Source organism: Schistocerca gregaria, chromosome 10 (assembly GCF_023897955.1).
Source record: "Schistocerca gregaria isolate iqSchGreg1 chromosome 10, iqSchGreg1.2, whole genome shotgun sequence".
Taxonomy (NCBI): domain Eukaryota; kingdom Metazoa; phylum Arthropoda; class Insecta; order Orthoptera; family Acrididae; genus Schistocerca; species Schistocerca gregaria.
Window position 1 is genome coordinate 211,938,177 of NC_064929.1, and position 16,648 is coordinate 211,954,824.

At 42.0% G+C, this 16,648-nt stretch overlaps 1 protein-coding gene across 3 annotated transcripts in view; it reads left to right on the forward strand.

Annotated features, from left to right (window-relative positions):
* LOC126293345 (zinc phosphodiesterase ELAC protein 1-like) overlaps positions 1–16,648 on the forward strand; it is a 73,437-nt gene that overhangs the window by 17,420 nt on the left and 39,369 nt on the right. For all 3 annotated transcript variants that reach the window (XM_049986538.1, XM_049986539.1, XM_049986540.1), the window contains 2 exons: positions 2,515–2,707; positions 12,142–12,239. In XM_049986538.1, the coding sequence (XP_049842495.1) occupies positions 2,515–2,707; positions 12,142–12,239 (291 nt within the window). The remainder of the gene's footprint in view (positions 1–2,514; positions 2,708–12,141; positions 12,240–16,648) is intronic.

Genomic DNA, 16,648 nt, shown 5'->3' on the forward strand with positions numbered 1-16,648 from the left:
CTCTTGTTGTTGACATGATTTTCAACACCCTGTCCATTCTTTCGACTGATCTTTAAAGTTGTTTTCTTCCCTCTCCTTTCCCAATTGTAGTTAGTGCACTGTATCTGATGACCTCATTCTTCAAGGGATGGTGAACTGTGATATTCGTTACTGGATTTTAATGAGGTGAAGGCAATAAAGTTGCAAGACATATTTCAGATCTGAAGTAGCAGTCAATGTTGCTATGACAGTTGACGAGAGACTGTTCAGTTAGAAAAGTGCATTACAGGGCTGTTCAGAAAGAGGGAACAGATTTCAAACATTTATTGCTTCCAATTTACATAAGATACAAACGCAATTCCAACATTCCTGAAAAAGAAGAGTGTTCAAATTTTTATGCATTCAATGTGAGTGCCATGTTTCATGACAAATATCAAAACGGTGGCTCATTTCCTGCCACACACAAAGCAGCTGGTCCCTCATTATTGAATTCACAGCTTCAGCATGGCAATGTCTCAGACTTTCAAGAGTATCAGGCATAGGGGGGATAAAAATGCAGTCTTTTATGTAACTCAGCAGATAGGTCACGAGGTGAGAGATCTGGAGACCTGAGAGCTACCGATGATGATCATCTTGTGTTTCTCCTCCTCTTACAATCCAGTGTCATAGAATGGTCACATCAGGTAAAGTAAGGTGTGCATAGAAAATTTCTCTAAAACGAGCTGCTTCATATGTGGTTGGAAATGAGCCACCATTCTGATATTTGTCATGTAACACATGGTGCTCACATTGAATGCATAAAAATTTCAACTTCTTTTTCCAGGAACATTAGAATTGTTTCTGTTTGTTGTCGTTTGGAAGCAGTAAACATTGGAAATCTGTTCCTTTTTTTGAGTAGCCCTGTATTTGTGTGAAGTAGTAATGAAAATACAACAATCGTGTTGGCCTTATTTGTTGTGATTTTTTTCAAAGACTGGCACGAAAATAGCATTTGCCTGGTCAGAGGTGTTTCATTAATGCTGCTTGTTGCTAAAAGAAATTTACCAGTCTCTCCACAGTATTTGAAGTATCTCCGTTGTAGATTACTACTATTTAGCTGACAAAACTGTGGTTACAGTAAATTTTGTGTGTAAGAATTTGAACACTCGAAGCTTGTGTTCACGTCACTGAAAGCTGTCCTATATAATGTGTGTGCCTGTAAAAGTTGGGTGCTAATAATAATTTGATGTGCATGGGTATTATATATATTGAATGCTACAAGCACATAATGAAAAATAAACTAATAGTTGCTGTCACTTTTTCCATCAAGTTTTCTGTAGCTACAGTATTTTCACCAGGCTGTTTTAGCTATTATTTATAAAGCTTCTTCTGAGGTCATTCTCGAAATACGATATTCGTGTATTTATATTTTAGTATTTAAAACAGAAAGAAACTTCTACATGGGAAAAATATATTAAAAACAAAGATTCCAAGACTTACCAAGCGGGAAAGCGCCGGCAGACAGGCACATGAACAAAACACACAAACACACACACAGAATTACGAGCTTTCGCAACTGGCAGTTGCTTCGTCAGGAAAGAGGGAAGGAGAGGGAAAAATGAAAGGATGTGGGTTTTAAGGGAGAGGGTAAGGAGTCATTCCAATCCCGGGAGCGGAAAGACTTCCCTTAAGGGAAAAAAAGGACAGGTGTACACTCGCGCGCGCACACACACACACACACACACACACACACACACACACACACACACACACACACACACATATCCATCCGCACATACACAGACACAAGCAGACATATTTAAAGGCCTTTAAATATGTCTGCTTGTGTCTGTGTATGTGCGGATGGATATGTGTGTGTGTGTGTGTGTGTGTGTGTGTGTGTGTGTGTGTGTGTGTGTGCGAGTGTACACCTGTCCTTTTTTTCCCTTAAGGGAAGTCTTTCCGCTCCCGGGATTGGAATGACTCCTTACCCTCTCCCTTAAAACCCACATCCTTTCATTTTTCCCTCTCCTTCCCTCTTTCCTGACGAAGCAACTGCCAGTTGCGAAAGCTCGTAATTCTGTGTGTGTGTTTGTGTGTTTTGTTCATGTGCCTGTCTGCCGGCGCTTTCCCGCTTGGTATATTTTAGTATTTGTAGATTAAAAACAGCAATTTCTTTATAAAATTGGTGTACAATTTATGGTGTTTTTTTTTGCCTCATGTTCGTGTTCTGAAGTCTACTGCTTCTGCCTTTGTTAGAGAAGGTTGGAGTCCTGGTTGCAGATTCATTTGTTGCAGTTTTTAGTCTTTTATGAACCCAACTTTTGTTATGCTTTTTTTTTTTTTTTTTGCATTTTACCTCACTAATGTAAATTCCAAAAAACTTCATAGTTATTTTCAATTAAGTTTTTGTTGAAAAAACCTGTGTGTCTGCAGAGGTTACTGTAAGACATTCCCTCATCAACTTAACACGATGGCCTTTAAGCTAGAATTTGTGAAGCAAATAAGCTTCTCAACCTGGGAATATTCCAATCAAATGTTTGTGTCGTGTGGTAGTTTCAGTGGGCAGAGCGCAACTGTGCTGGCGGGTGCTGCCTTGCACAGCATCCCGTCATTCGGATTTGTGGTGACGGAAGCGGACAGCCCTGGACGGCTTGACGCTGAGAAGCTGAAGCAACTCGGTGTGCCCCCTGGGCCCCTCTATGGCAGGATCAAGGCAGGCCACAGTGTCGAAATAAATGGAAACACTGTATCCTCTTTTGTCTGTACACTGTCTTATTTTCTGAGTTAACTAGACTTTTTTTTATAAAAACATATGTTGTAGTAACTCTGTATCCAATTTCCAAATATTTTAATCTCAAAATTTAAGTGCTTCCTTAAATTTTAAGCTTGTGTGTGTGTGTGTGTGTGGGGGGGGGGGGGGGGGGGGGTTAAGTAAACTATAAACATGTTCCTTTTAAGTCTGCAGTCTGTGTAAACTCTGAACCTCCACTTTACTGCTGCATGTTGCGTGGACCTAAAGGCAGGAATCCATCAATGCAGATGGGTTCAGATTCTTTACTCCCGTTGACCGATACATTAGAACAGGCTTTTCCAGTAATAGCAAGTTACAGTTGCGTCAAACTGTTAAAATTAATGAAACTTACTGGCAGATTAAAACTGTGTGCCCGACCGAGACTCGAACTCGGTACCTTTGCCTTTCGCGGGTAAGTGGTCTACCATCTGAGCTACCGAAGCACGACTCATGCCCGATACTCAGAGCTTTACTTCTGCCGGTATCTCGTCTCCTAGCTTCCAAACTTTACATAAGCTCTCCTGCAAACCTTGCAGAACTAACACTCCTGAAAGAAAGGATATAGCGGAGACATGGCTTAGCCACAGCCTGGGGGATGTTTCCAGAATGAGATTTTCACTCTGCAGCGGAGTGTGCACTGATATGAAAACATTCTGGAAAAGCTGTGAGTACCGGGCATGAGTCGTGTTTCGGTAGCTCGGATGGTAGAGCACTTGCCCGCGAAAGGCAAAGGTCCCGAGTTCGAGTCTCGGTCGGGCACACAGTTTTAATCTGCAAGGAAGTTTCATATCAGCACACACTCCGCTGCACAGTGAAAATCTCATTCTGTTGAAATTAGTATTCATATTACATATACAAATAAAGTACACTACTGGCCATTAAAATTTGCTACATCAAGAAGAAATGCAGATGATAAATGGGTATTCATTGGACAAAAATATTATTCTAGAACTGACGTGTGATTACATTTTCACGCAATTTGGGTGCATAGTTCCTGAGAAATCAGTACCCAGAACAACCACCTCTGGCTGTAATAACAGCTTTGATATGCCGGGGCATTGAGTCAAACAGAGCTTGTATGGCGTGTACAGGTACAGCTGCCCATGCAGCTTCAACACGATACCACACTTCATCAAGAATAGTGACTGGCGTATTGTGATGAGCCAGTTGCTCGGCCACAATTGACCAGATGTTTTCAATTGGTGAGAGATCTGAAGAATATGCTGGCCGGGGCAACAGTCGAACGTTTTCTGTATCCAGAAAGGCCCGTACAGCACCTGCAACATGTGGTCGTGGATTATCCTGTGAAAATGTAAGGTTCTGCAGGGATCGAATGAAGGGTTTAGCCACGGGTCGTAACACATCTGAAATGTAATGTCCACTGTTCAAAGTGCCATCAATGCAAACAAGAGGTGACCGAGGTGTGTAACCAGTGGCACCCCGTACCATCATGCCAGGTAATTCGCCATTATGGCGATGATTAATACACGCTTCCAATGTGCGTTAACCGTGATGTCACCAAACCCGGATGCAACCGGAATGATGCTGTTAACAGAACCTGCATTCAACTGAAAAAATGACGTTTTGCCATTCATGCACCCAGGTTTATTGTCGAGTACATCATCACAGGCGCTCCTGTCTCTGATGCAGCATCAGGGGTAACCGCATCCACATTCTCAGAGCTGATAGTCCGTGCTGCAGCAAATGTCGTCGAACTGTTCGTGCAGATGGTTGTTGTCTTGCAAACGTTATCATCTGTTGACTCAGGGATTGGGACGTGGTTGCACGATCAGCTACAGCCACGCTTATAAGATATCTGTCATCTTGACTACTAGTGATAAGAGGCCGTTGGGATCCAGCATGGCATTCTGTATTACCCTCGCGAACCCACCGATTCCATATTCTGCTAACAGTCATTGGATCTCGACCAACATGAGCAGCAATGTCACGATACAATAAACCGCAATTGCGATAGGCTACAATCACGACTTTATCAAAGTCAGAAACGTAATTGTTCGCATTTCTCCTCCTTACACGAGGCACGATCAGGCAATGCCGGTCAACTGCTGTTTGTGTATGAGAAATCGGTTGGAAACTTTCCTCATGTCAGCACGTTGTAGGTGTTGCCACCAGTGCGGACCTTGTGTGAATGCTCTGAAAAGCTAATCATTTGCAAATCGCAGCATCTTCTTCGTGTCGGTTAAATTTTGCATCTGCAGCACGTCGTCTTCGTGGTGTAGCAATTTTAATGGCCAATAGTGTATTTTGTATACAGCTACAATCCGAAATATTCATATCAATTTTGTCTGTATCGTAACTCTTTATATTGTAACATTGATTTTTTGTTAGCCTGTCATGTAATTTAAATCTGATTTATTTAAATGGTAAGGATCGAGCAGTGAGAGGAAACGCGTTACAAATTTTGAGGACATTCACTTGAAGGGACTTTCCTGCTATTGCTAGCCTGTGCATTGAGATGCCAGTGTTTGCCTTATTTCTAGTGCCATTGTTTCCCTGATAACACGTTCTGTAAAGTTGCTTGTGACAAAGAGTACAGAATCATAGATGAACAGATTCACCACTGTTAGTATGCGGAGTGTAGCAAAAAGAGGGTGACAGTGCTCTTTAGGACCAACCTTCTATATTACTCAGACAATTTTTATTTATTTTTTGTTACTGACATAAAGAGAATGTCTGCATATGAAAGACTACAAAGTATGTCATAACAGAAATAATCATTGCTGATCCTATCTGTGCTTGCCCATGAGGTAGGATACTTATGAAATCCTTTTACTGACTTCACTGATATGTTCTTTTCAATTGAGTTTGACATCAGTCTGTATTCCTAAGAGCTTGACACATACATTATCTACGTCCTTGGACAGTTCTAACATAAGCTTTTGGGTTTTGTCTGTATTTAAAAACAAGTTAACTGGCTGCAAACCAGTTTAATAAAGAGTCCAGAATTTCTTGCACAATCGTATCAAGATTTGGGATGCTGTAATGAAAAATAAGTTGTACCATCAGCCTAGCAGATAACTGACTGATACACAATGGGACAGGTCATGACAGCCACAAGGAAAAAAGGGCCAAGGACAGAGCCCTGTGGAACACCTGTAACAATTTCTACTAAGGGGAAGTGTCTATTTCTTATTGAGACTAACTGTTTACTGTAGGAAGAAATTACTGATAATGTTGATTTTTGTATACTGTAGTAATCTAATTTTGTTAGCAGTAAAATGCTTACTTAGATTACATAATAGAAGTGACACTGTTAGACTGTTAGTCTGATTAACAATTTCCAAACAGCTGGGCTAGTATTTTCGTGTTGCTAAAATCTTTACTTCCTGTTGCTAAGGGGGTGATGCTTTTCAAAATAATTACTTAACTGAACATAGGTGAGTGGCTCAAATATTTTTGAGAATATTTGCACAGTAGAAACTTGTTTTGGGGAGTTATTTATTACCATTTTTTAATACAGAGACAACTTTTACAATTCTGAGCCATTAAAAGTAAAACTCACTGGCTTACTAATAAAGTTAACTGTTTATTTCACAAGATAATTAAACATGCATCAGCAGTCTGTACTATTGGAATCAGATAACTTGGAAACACTTTTACCGACAACATTCAGCCTGATTTTATCCCATTGGAACAAAGGGCTTTCAGACAACTGGGGACTGGGGACTGGGCAGACGCCTTGCCGATATGTCTGTTATCTTAATTTTGCCTCCAAGTTCCCTGACTGATGTGACAAGGTACTCATTAAATTCTCATGGATCAGGCAGAGTTTCATATAGCTGGCTGGAAGACTTATCTTGTCAGATAACTTCCTAGGCTGCCTTACACTTTTTTTGGTGCAACTTCTTTTCATATACTGCTTTTTTAGCTTGTATGAGCTTAGTTTTGTTACACTTTTTGCTTGCAGGTTAAGCATTGTAATCAAAATCCCTCTTTTTCAGTCCTTCGATTACCCTCATTTGCTTGAAAGTAAAAGCAAGAGTGTCACTGATAGTTCAGACGTTCACTGGTGCATGTCCTTTAGAGTTGGGAAGACTTTCTGAACATGTACACTTCATAGCTTCCACAGTGCACCAGCAAAGTGAATAGGAGGAGAAAGAAGGAAGGGGCAACATGGCAACTCGATGTAAAAGTACACGTAAGTGCTTTAATTGAACAATGAGCTGAAGCTGGGTCTTTTTAACAGCAGAAATAAATGGTATCACAACAGAAGCAGATGTGATACCCCATAAAGCGAAATTTCCTGTACAATAAAGGGGTGAAAGCTGTAGACGACAGTAGAGGAAATAGAAGAGAAAACGAAAATTTTCCGTTAGCAGTATTGTTGAGAAAGACACTCTGCTTAGGCTTTGAAGAGAAGAGTTATTATCAGTACATGCCACATATTGTGATGAATTGGGATGAAGTTGTCGATTACCTGATAAAATGATTAGATAATAATAGTAATATAATTATTGTTATTATTATTGTTGTTGTTGTTCTCTGCCACAGCATACACTGAAGTAACAAAACTCATTGGATACCTCCTAATATTGTGTTGGACCTCCTCCTCCGTGCAGCAATTTGATGAGGTGTTGACTCAACAAGTCTTTCGAAGCACGTGCAGGAATATTGAGCAATGCTGCCTCCATAGCTATCCATAATTGTGAAAGTGTTGCTAATGCAGGATGTTGTGCACCAGCTTGCCTCTAGACATCGTCCCATAAATGTTCAGTGAGATTTATGTTGGGTGATCAGAGTGGCTGAGTCATTCATTTGAATTGGCCAGAATGTTCTTCAAACCAATCACGAACAATGTTGGCCCGGTGACATGGTACATTGTCACCCATAAAAATCCATTGTTGTTTGGGAATATGAAGTCCACGAATGTTTTCATGGTCTCCAAGTAGCCAACCATCTCCTGTCAAAGATTGGTTGAGTTGGACCAGAGGACCCTGTTCGTTCCGTGTAAACACAGCCCACACCATTATGGAGCCACCACCCGCTTGCACAGTGCCTTGTCGACAACTTGGGTCCCTGGCTTCGTGGGGTTAGCGCCACGTTTGAACCCTAGCTTCAAGTCTTACCAACTGAAATCGTTTCTCGTATGAACAGGCCACGATTTTCCAGTTGTGTAGGGTTCAACTAGTATTGTCATAAGTACAGGAGATGCACTGTAAGTGATGTTGTGCTATTAAGAGGCACTCGTATCAGTTGTGTTGCCATAGGCCATTAATGCAATCCGACAACACAGGAAGTAGGTTACAGTACGCTTGTTCGCCCACTGCTTGAATACTGCTCAGCAGTGTGGGATCCACACCAGATATTGTTGATAGAAGAGATAGAGAAGATCCAACGGAGAGCAGCGCGCTTCGTTACAGGATCATTTAGTAATCGCGAAAGCGTTACGGAGATGACAGATAAACTCCAGTGGAAGACTCTGCAGGAGAGATGCTCAGTAGCTCGGTACGGGCTTTTGTTAAAGTTCCGAGAACATACCTTCAGCGAAGAGTCAAGCAGTATATTGCTCCCTCCTACGTATATCTCGTGAAGAGACCATGAGGATAAAATCAGAGAGATTAGAGCCCACACAGAAGCATACCGAAAATCCTTCTTTCCACGTACAATACGAGACTGGAATAGAAGGGAGAACTGATAGAAGTATTCAGGGTACCCTCCGCCACACACCGTCAGGTGGCTTGCGGAGTATGGATGTAGATGTAGAATGCCAAATTTCACTGCACTATCCTAATGCATGCATTCGCTGTAAGTCTCACATTGATTTCCGTGGTTATTTCACGCAATGTTGCTCGCCTGTAAGCTCCGACAACTCAACACAAATATGGCTCCTCTCGCTCATTAAGTGAAGCCCGTTGGCCGCTGCATTGTCTATGGTGAGAGATAATTCTTGAAATTTGTTCTTCTCAGATCTCTTGATGCTGTGAATCTCAGAATATTGAATTAAATTAACAATTTCTGGAAATGGAATGTCCCATGTATCTAGCTCCAACTACCATTTCATGATCAAACTGTTAATTCTCATTGTGCAGCCGTAATCAATTCAGAAACCTTTTCACATGAATCACTTGAGTACAAATGACAGCCCTGCCAATGCACTGCCCTTTTATACCCTGTGGATGCGATACTAATGCCATCTGTATATGTGCGTATCATTATCCCGTGACTTCCCTCACATCAGTGAATGACCTAGCTGTCACAGAAAATGCAAAAATTGCAGATTTCCTCCCAGAACTTGACGCCAAGACAGGTAGCCCTCTGTGTCTCCAGTACTGGTGGTGTACTTTGTGTGTTGTGTAACCACACAGGACTTTCCCTGTTCGCTTCAGTGAACACTTTGTTGTGCTCTTTGAGGTGTGTGTAAATGAGCACTTGAGGAGTAAAGGTAGCAACTCGCCCAACAATTGAGGTGCTGAGTCATTGTCATGCATATAAGAGGGACTGAGAGCATTGATGATTCTGAGGTAAATCCTCCCTCAGGACTATAGAGTACATATATAGAAACATATGACACACACAAAAAAAGTATTTTGTTGGTGCAATATCAATAAGTCATCAATGGAATCGGTAGATGAGCTCATCAGGTCAGTTCGAGTGAGAAATGGCGGCGTCGAGATCTGGGATCAGACAGTAGCCGGGTCAACTGTGTGCTCATTCTGTGCTGCTCCTTAACGTATGGCTGAGGATGTATAATGTATGCATTTGAAATTTTTTGGTGACAACATTAAGCTACAACTTGTCTTTATGTAGTTGTATATATTAAATCATCATCAGACAATAATAAATTGTCAATGTAACGTGGGAGAATGGTTCAGTGCCATCAAAACTATGGGCATAACTCAATGTCCACCGTATCGAGCATCTTGATTTTAAGATTTCAGTTTGTTGACATCAGATGAACAAGTTATGTTCAGCAGACTGAAGTACAGGGTGATCAAAAGTCGCTTACATCAAAAAATGTGTGTGTATATTACTTCGTAACCCCACGTGTGAAGAAACTTCCTCGAGATCACTTTGTAGAGCACATTGACCCTGATGCTAGTCTCCATAATTGTGTTCATCTTTAGTTATGTCAGTGTTTGCAGTCTGTATTCATAGGCCCTTTATTTAAGGTAGCCCCACAGGAAGAAGATCGGAGACATTAAATTGTGAGAACTTGGTGGCCATAATCCTGTACAGGTGATTCGACCACCAAAAAATTCTCTTAAGAAATGAATTGTTTGACTAGATGTGTGATAAGTCGCAGCATCCTGCTGCAATGAATAATAATGTTTGTGTGCCTGAAGAACTGCCAGTTTAAGAAAGCTCCCAATCATTTGCTTGTGACTTCAATAACTCTGAGCACAGTGCCTACCAACATGTGTTGCTGCACAATGCTGTGCATTATAGTTTCAAAGAAAACTGGGCCCACTATTAGACAATGCAGTACAGCTCACCAGACTCCAGTTTTCTGACAGTGCGAGTTGTTTTTGTGAAAGCTGTGGGTTTTGCGGTGACCAAATTATTCTGTTCTGGCTGTTCACATATCCCCTAAGGTGAAACCACTCTGTCAGTGAAAAAAATACGATCCAGTTCTGAAATTCCGTAGATGTTGTAAGTTGATCCTCCTCTTTGAGCCCGTTCGTGTATTTTTTGCTGTTCAATTAGTAGACACTCGGACTTTGCAGTTATGGCAGAACAGAGGGCAAACTGTAGTCGTGCCCTATCAGTGACTTCAGTAACTCTGAGCATAATTCCCACTGAAATACTATCAACATGATGAGGTTAAATCAAGTTCACACCAATTTGGTAACACTCCATCGATTATACTTTAAACGATAGCGAGACTGTCTGCACGAGCCTAATCAGTCGCTCTGCTGCCACATTCACTCACTTAACACCATGTGAATTGAGTTAGCCATTGCTAGTAGGCTATTTATGGTAGCCTTAAGAGTATTTCCTGGACTTTATAAATAACCTCATTTCTATAAATTAATAATTTTTTACCAAATCAATCACTGCACTCACACTGGCGACCAGTTCTTTATGTAGGCTTTGGCTGTAGTCCGTCACTAACGTTCCATGACAAATGGTGGGCACTGAGCTGCACACTTCTAGTACAGTGGGATTTCCCTATCAGGGATGCCAAGTAGCTGGGCAAAGATGCGTCGAGGTTAGGTTCGACCTGTCTGGGACGGGATCGATATCTTTATCCTTACAGTGTCAACAGCTCATTGAAACCATGTACAGTGCACTAGACATTTCTCTTTATCTGGAATCTTAAATTCCTTTGTACTACAGAGATGATATGTCTGAGATTATTGACTCCTGCGTTGGTTTCTGAGCACTAAAATACAAATGTGGGCTTGGACAGATAGTTTCCTCATATTGGTTTAGGGCAAACAGTATCACCATCCTTCATGTTGGTCAGTTTCGTGTCCGTTAAAATTGCCAGTCCTCCAGTTCCTTTATTGTCTACAACAGTTAGTTTTTCCTGGAAACAGATGATTAATATTGTTACTGTTGAATTGTTTAGCACTGTAGTATCTAGATATTTCCAATAAAATATGTCTACAACATGTGCATACAAACAACTGCCAGAATACTGTTAAACAGTCAAAACTCTTCGAAAAATTGTATATTTATGAAGCAATGGAACTCTACTGTACTATGGATCTTATGTGACTTGACTATCTTCGTTTGCTGTTGGCGGTACCTGTGTTGCAATCTTGCAGTGACTGACCAAATGAGTGCAAAGCCACTCTTGCTTACAAAGACATTTATTTTCATGTGTGTGACTTTTTGGATTACACTGTATATTGTAATACCATGATGCTTGGTGCACTTTTGTGTTACGTCTGTAAGTTTGATGTTGATGAACTGTCTTCCCATGTTATGTTGATAGTTTTTCGTAACATGGTGATACTTAATAAGTATATAGTCATAAAAATAGTGCCAATTAATAATGTAGCAGCTTTTGGCAGTTTTAGGGTGTCCTTTCCTGAATTGTGCATACTTTGCTGACATAAAAGTGAGGCAGCAGGTGTCTGTGATACACTGGAGTAGGCAATAGACACACTTCCCCTTCACAAATGGTATACACCAGTTCTGTGGACAGTAAGGGTTTGTGGTTTTAGCGTCAATGGTATGTTAGAGTTACTGCTTATAATAAATAGGACGTGATGAATGTCTTCCCTTTTGTGAAAGAAAATGAAAAAGTAGGCAGAGTTTTTATCTGCATGTAATACTTTGTGAGAGTTTTGTGTCTGAGTAATTTCCTGGAGTGTGCTGACACTGTTTTTCTTGTTGTTACTGCTAATTTTCTAATAATGGTGACTTCAGACATGACTATATATTTTTATGTAATTATCATCCAACCTTAACACAACTAGATAGAACCGTCAAGTGTGTTGGGACCGAAGAAAAATGGTCGTAAGGTAACCATTGTTGGAGACACCTGTGATGCTTCCAGGATGAAGAAGATTGCTCAGTTAGTATTTGTTTTATTAATGCACATATATTTTGTTATACTGAAGGGTGTTGATGAGACTCATAAATTCGTAACTGATTTTCCCAGAGATGAAAATTTTACTTTTTATACATTCATTTATCTGTCCAAGATATCATGTTCATTTTCTGGGGGATGCATTACAGTGCAAATCTTGAAAACACACATCCTTTCATTTTAGTAATTTTTGCATACATGTGTTCTATAAAAATGAGACTAAGCAATACATATCAATATGAGAATTAATTATAAGATGGTTGTATAAACTTAAGATTATAGCTTTTTCAACAACATTTAAATTACATTTTGTTTAATGAGGGCTCCATAATACACTGAAGAACACTGAAAATAGCACACCCATAGGGAAGAAAAGTACAAATTTGCAATTTTGCAGATAAGTACATTGTGATCAAATATGCAAATGATCAAAGTTTGGTGCCAGTGATACATCTCGCAATTAAATGAACTAGAGATGGGTATAATCGTAGGCTGGCCGACATGCCGTGTGGCTTGTCAGGGGATCATTCAGAGTATCCTTTCAGACGATGTTGGAGGAAATGGACTTGAAATGGCACCCTCTTGGGTCTACCAGATCTGGAGAGTCAGGAAGACAAATTGGTGGGCCTGCAGTGACTTGCTACATGATACAAGCAGGTGTAAGGATGCCAGTTGTTCCACAAACTATTTTCAGACAAGTTGTCGATAGGAGCACACAAAAGAAGGAAAACTTGTTAGCTTTGAGAGTTATCCTTTGACAAGCTAAATTAAAATAAAACCCCGCACATGTGCCCACACCCACGCCTCTACTTGTGCCAGCTAGACCAGTTGTGATGATGGCGGTATCAGGTGGGTTGGGTAGATGTAGGACAAGCACAATTTCAATGCTTCTTCACAACCCAAACCATTGGAATCCATCCCTCGACCCCCACTTCCAGCTTCTGAGAACTATGGAGATGGTAGTTACCCTTACAACACATCCTTTGCTCCCATAACCATCCTCGCCCAAATCTTGAGTAATCCACTTTCCCAGCACCCTCCACCCACCACCCAACATTTTCCACTTCCTCTATCCTGTCAACCCCTCCCAATTCACATTCTCTTTGGTGAACACTACTTCCTAATGGCCACTACAATCGTGCCGGGCCACGTACCTTGCACCTCTCTCATCCACATTCCTAGCCCTCAACTGGCCACCTCCCTCCGAGCCGTTAGCCTCTCCCCTCCAGTACCTCTCCCCTCCCTCTCCGTGTACCCACATCGTCTCACACTACACCCACTGAAACCAATCTATCTGCCAAAAAATAACATTGGCATTACTAGTCTAGTCAGGACCCTGTCAAGGCATAGCTAGTTTCCCTTCTGTTTCGTGTACCTATCAGCAACTCGACCCTTTTGCTTTTTGGTGAGTGCTACTCTTTAATCCTAAAGTATTTACATTCCTGCAGGATTAGTATCAAAACATTGGTATTTAAACTCGTAACATTGATATTTTTTGAGCACTGAGCACTGGAGAACACCATTCACCACACGCTGTTGATCACGGGACTCTACAGCAGATGATCCCTACATGTTTCCATGTCGGCCCGATGACCTCGTCAGTTGTGATCGGAGTGGATGCGAGGTTGTCGAGATTAGACCACAGAAAATGGACAGGTGTCCCCCAGATGGAAGAATTGCGTTCATTCTGACACCAGGTTAACAGTTGTCTGGATAAACCGTCGTCCGCGCGGAATGGCTGCTCAAAATGTGCACTGTGCCACGGTGACAGTCTAATTGAGGCAGTACTGTGCTGTGGGAGACATTTGCTCAGCTTCCGTGGGTCCTGTAGTAGAAATTGAGGACACAGAGTTAGCTGTGACTACATGAACATCACTCCAGACCACCTGCACCCTTTTGTGCTCGATCGTGTTTCCCCGATGACGACGACTTCTTTGAGTGAGTGGGATAACAGTCCGCGTCACAAGGCCAGAACAGTGCTGAAGTGGTCGGAGGAGCAAGACAGTAAACTCACGTTGATGTCTGTCACCAGATTCGCCTGATCTGAACTGGACAGAACACATTTGGCACACTATCCGGCACCTGCTCTGCACCGACACATTGCTGGCCTATAAGTTAAAGGAATTGCTGAACCAGTGTGTAGATGTATGGTGCCACACGCATCGAGAAACACGACGAGACCTAGTCAAATTGCAATTGATAATGTTGTTGGGTAACTCAAGAACGAAAAGGGGCGTCTGCTGCGTAGGCTCACGTTCGACGGTGTGTAGTGAACAGCTTTCTCAGAAGTACAGGGTGGGGCAGAGGAAATGCAGTTTTTTAAACTGCTATTACTCGACGACGACTGGGAATACTGACCTTGAGCAAGTGTTGGCAGACTGCTCTGACAGTGTGGTCTAAGTTGCTACACAGTGCTGGAGCATATCGCATCATATGTTCACAGTTGAGCAGTACTTTAGGAAGAATGATTCTGCGGTTACGGTTCGGCACCTTTTCAATCGAAAGTTTAATGTCGGACATAGAGATGTGGTACAAGATCAAAACACTGTACTCTGATGGGTTGCAGCATTTAGAAATACTGGATCTGTGATGAAAAAGGAAATTATCTGGCCTTCCCTGTTCAATTCGAACTCCAGGAAACAGACACAGTGAGAATGGCAGTTCTCACCCGTCCGAAACAATTCGCTCGGTGACTGGCTGTATTGGTGGATACATCGTGCGGTTTGCTTCATTGCATCTTTTGTGATAGTCTCAAATCTAACTCGAATAAAATGATTGTCCAGCAACTAAGTGATTTGGATTTTCTACCATATTGCATGTTATTCTTATAGGAGAAGCAGATGTCCCAGTATTTGAGAGTGGCGAAGCCCATTTTCATCTCGACGGTTACGTTAACGCTTAGAACGGTCAGCACTGGACATTGGAGAACCAGTGTGAGCTGCCCCAAAAACCATTACTCAAACCAAAAATAAGTGTGGTGTGGTGTCTCTTAAGATAGGGATTGTTGGACATTAATTTTTTGAAGTGGAGGAACTGAACCTACTGTGGCATCAGTGCGCTACTTTCTTCATCCGGAACTCCAAAGGCATCGAGTGAATGTGGGAGAAATGTGCTTCCGACAGGGTGGTGGCACAGCTCACATGGCTGGAGCATCCGTGGAAGTGGTGTGACGAGTGCTGCTCGGAGACGTCACTCCCACTTACAGTTACTGTCCTCATCCCCGTCGCTCATCAGATCTGTCAACCTGGACTTTTTTTTTTTTTTTTTTTTTTTACCTGCTCAAGATAGAGAGAGCATGCACGTGGACACGATCCGCACAGTTGACTTTTTCAAGAAATCTGTTTGGCAGGAAATTGAACCTGTGTGAATGAAATGTAGATTAAAGCTGTTACAAACAGTACTGACCACCCTGGTACGTAGGGTGCACGCCGTCTGCGACAGACAGCCTACCATTCGAGCTGCAACACCTGAGGGAAGTCTTCCAACAAAATGGCTACAGTGAAACACAGATCAACAGGGCACTTAAAAGAAAGAAGGAAGCAGTCAGAACCCAAGAAGAAGGACGACGACGACGGCCAGCAGTATACAGTATACTGTGCGAATACTTACACTGAGAACAAAATGCGGCCGCTGGGTGGGGACGCCATCCCCACAACCGCGAGCACGCTGCTGGTCCCCACCGCAGCCACCCGAGGTCTAGTGGAGGCGGATGACCACGCAAATAACTAGCTCTCTGCGAATCTCGACACTTCGCCAGAATACGGATAGTACGAGATCGTCGCGAGATATCAACGCTACCACCTGGCTGGAGACCTGAGAAAACCTTCATCAATAGTTTATGCTGGGAAAGCCTACAGTCACCTATACTAACAACATTATTTTTCAAACCTAATTAAGGTATGAAGATTTCAAAAATGCAATAAAAGTACAGTTATTCATACTGAGAAACATGCATTTCCCCTTCTCCACCCTGTACTTGAGCCTGCACCAGACTTATACTCTGTCATCAAATCTACCACAGGTCACCGCCTATCATATTTAGCATCCTTCAATCACTTTCCTTAGATCCTCACTACAGTAGCATACAAATAGTCGACCAGCTCCGTTATTTCTGACCAGGTCATTAAAAGTTGCCCATCTGTAACAATCTGCCCTTTGCTAAAGTGGATTTCCCCATTTGCAGCCTGTATCATTGCTAGAATGATTTCCTGTTTCTCTCTGCACCGATGATGCAATTCTCTTATTGCATCACGGGCCCACAGTGGCATTACGCAGAATTCGATCTTGCAGTTGGCAGTGGACGTAATGTTTTCACTCGTAAGTGTATATCCAGAAACTTGGGAGTTTGTTGTGTTCCTGGGCAGTCTTAAAAACGTCAGATACGTTGAAGTAAT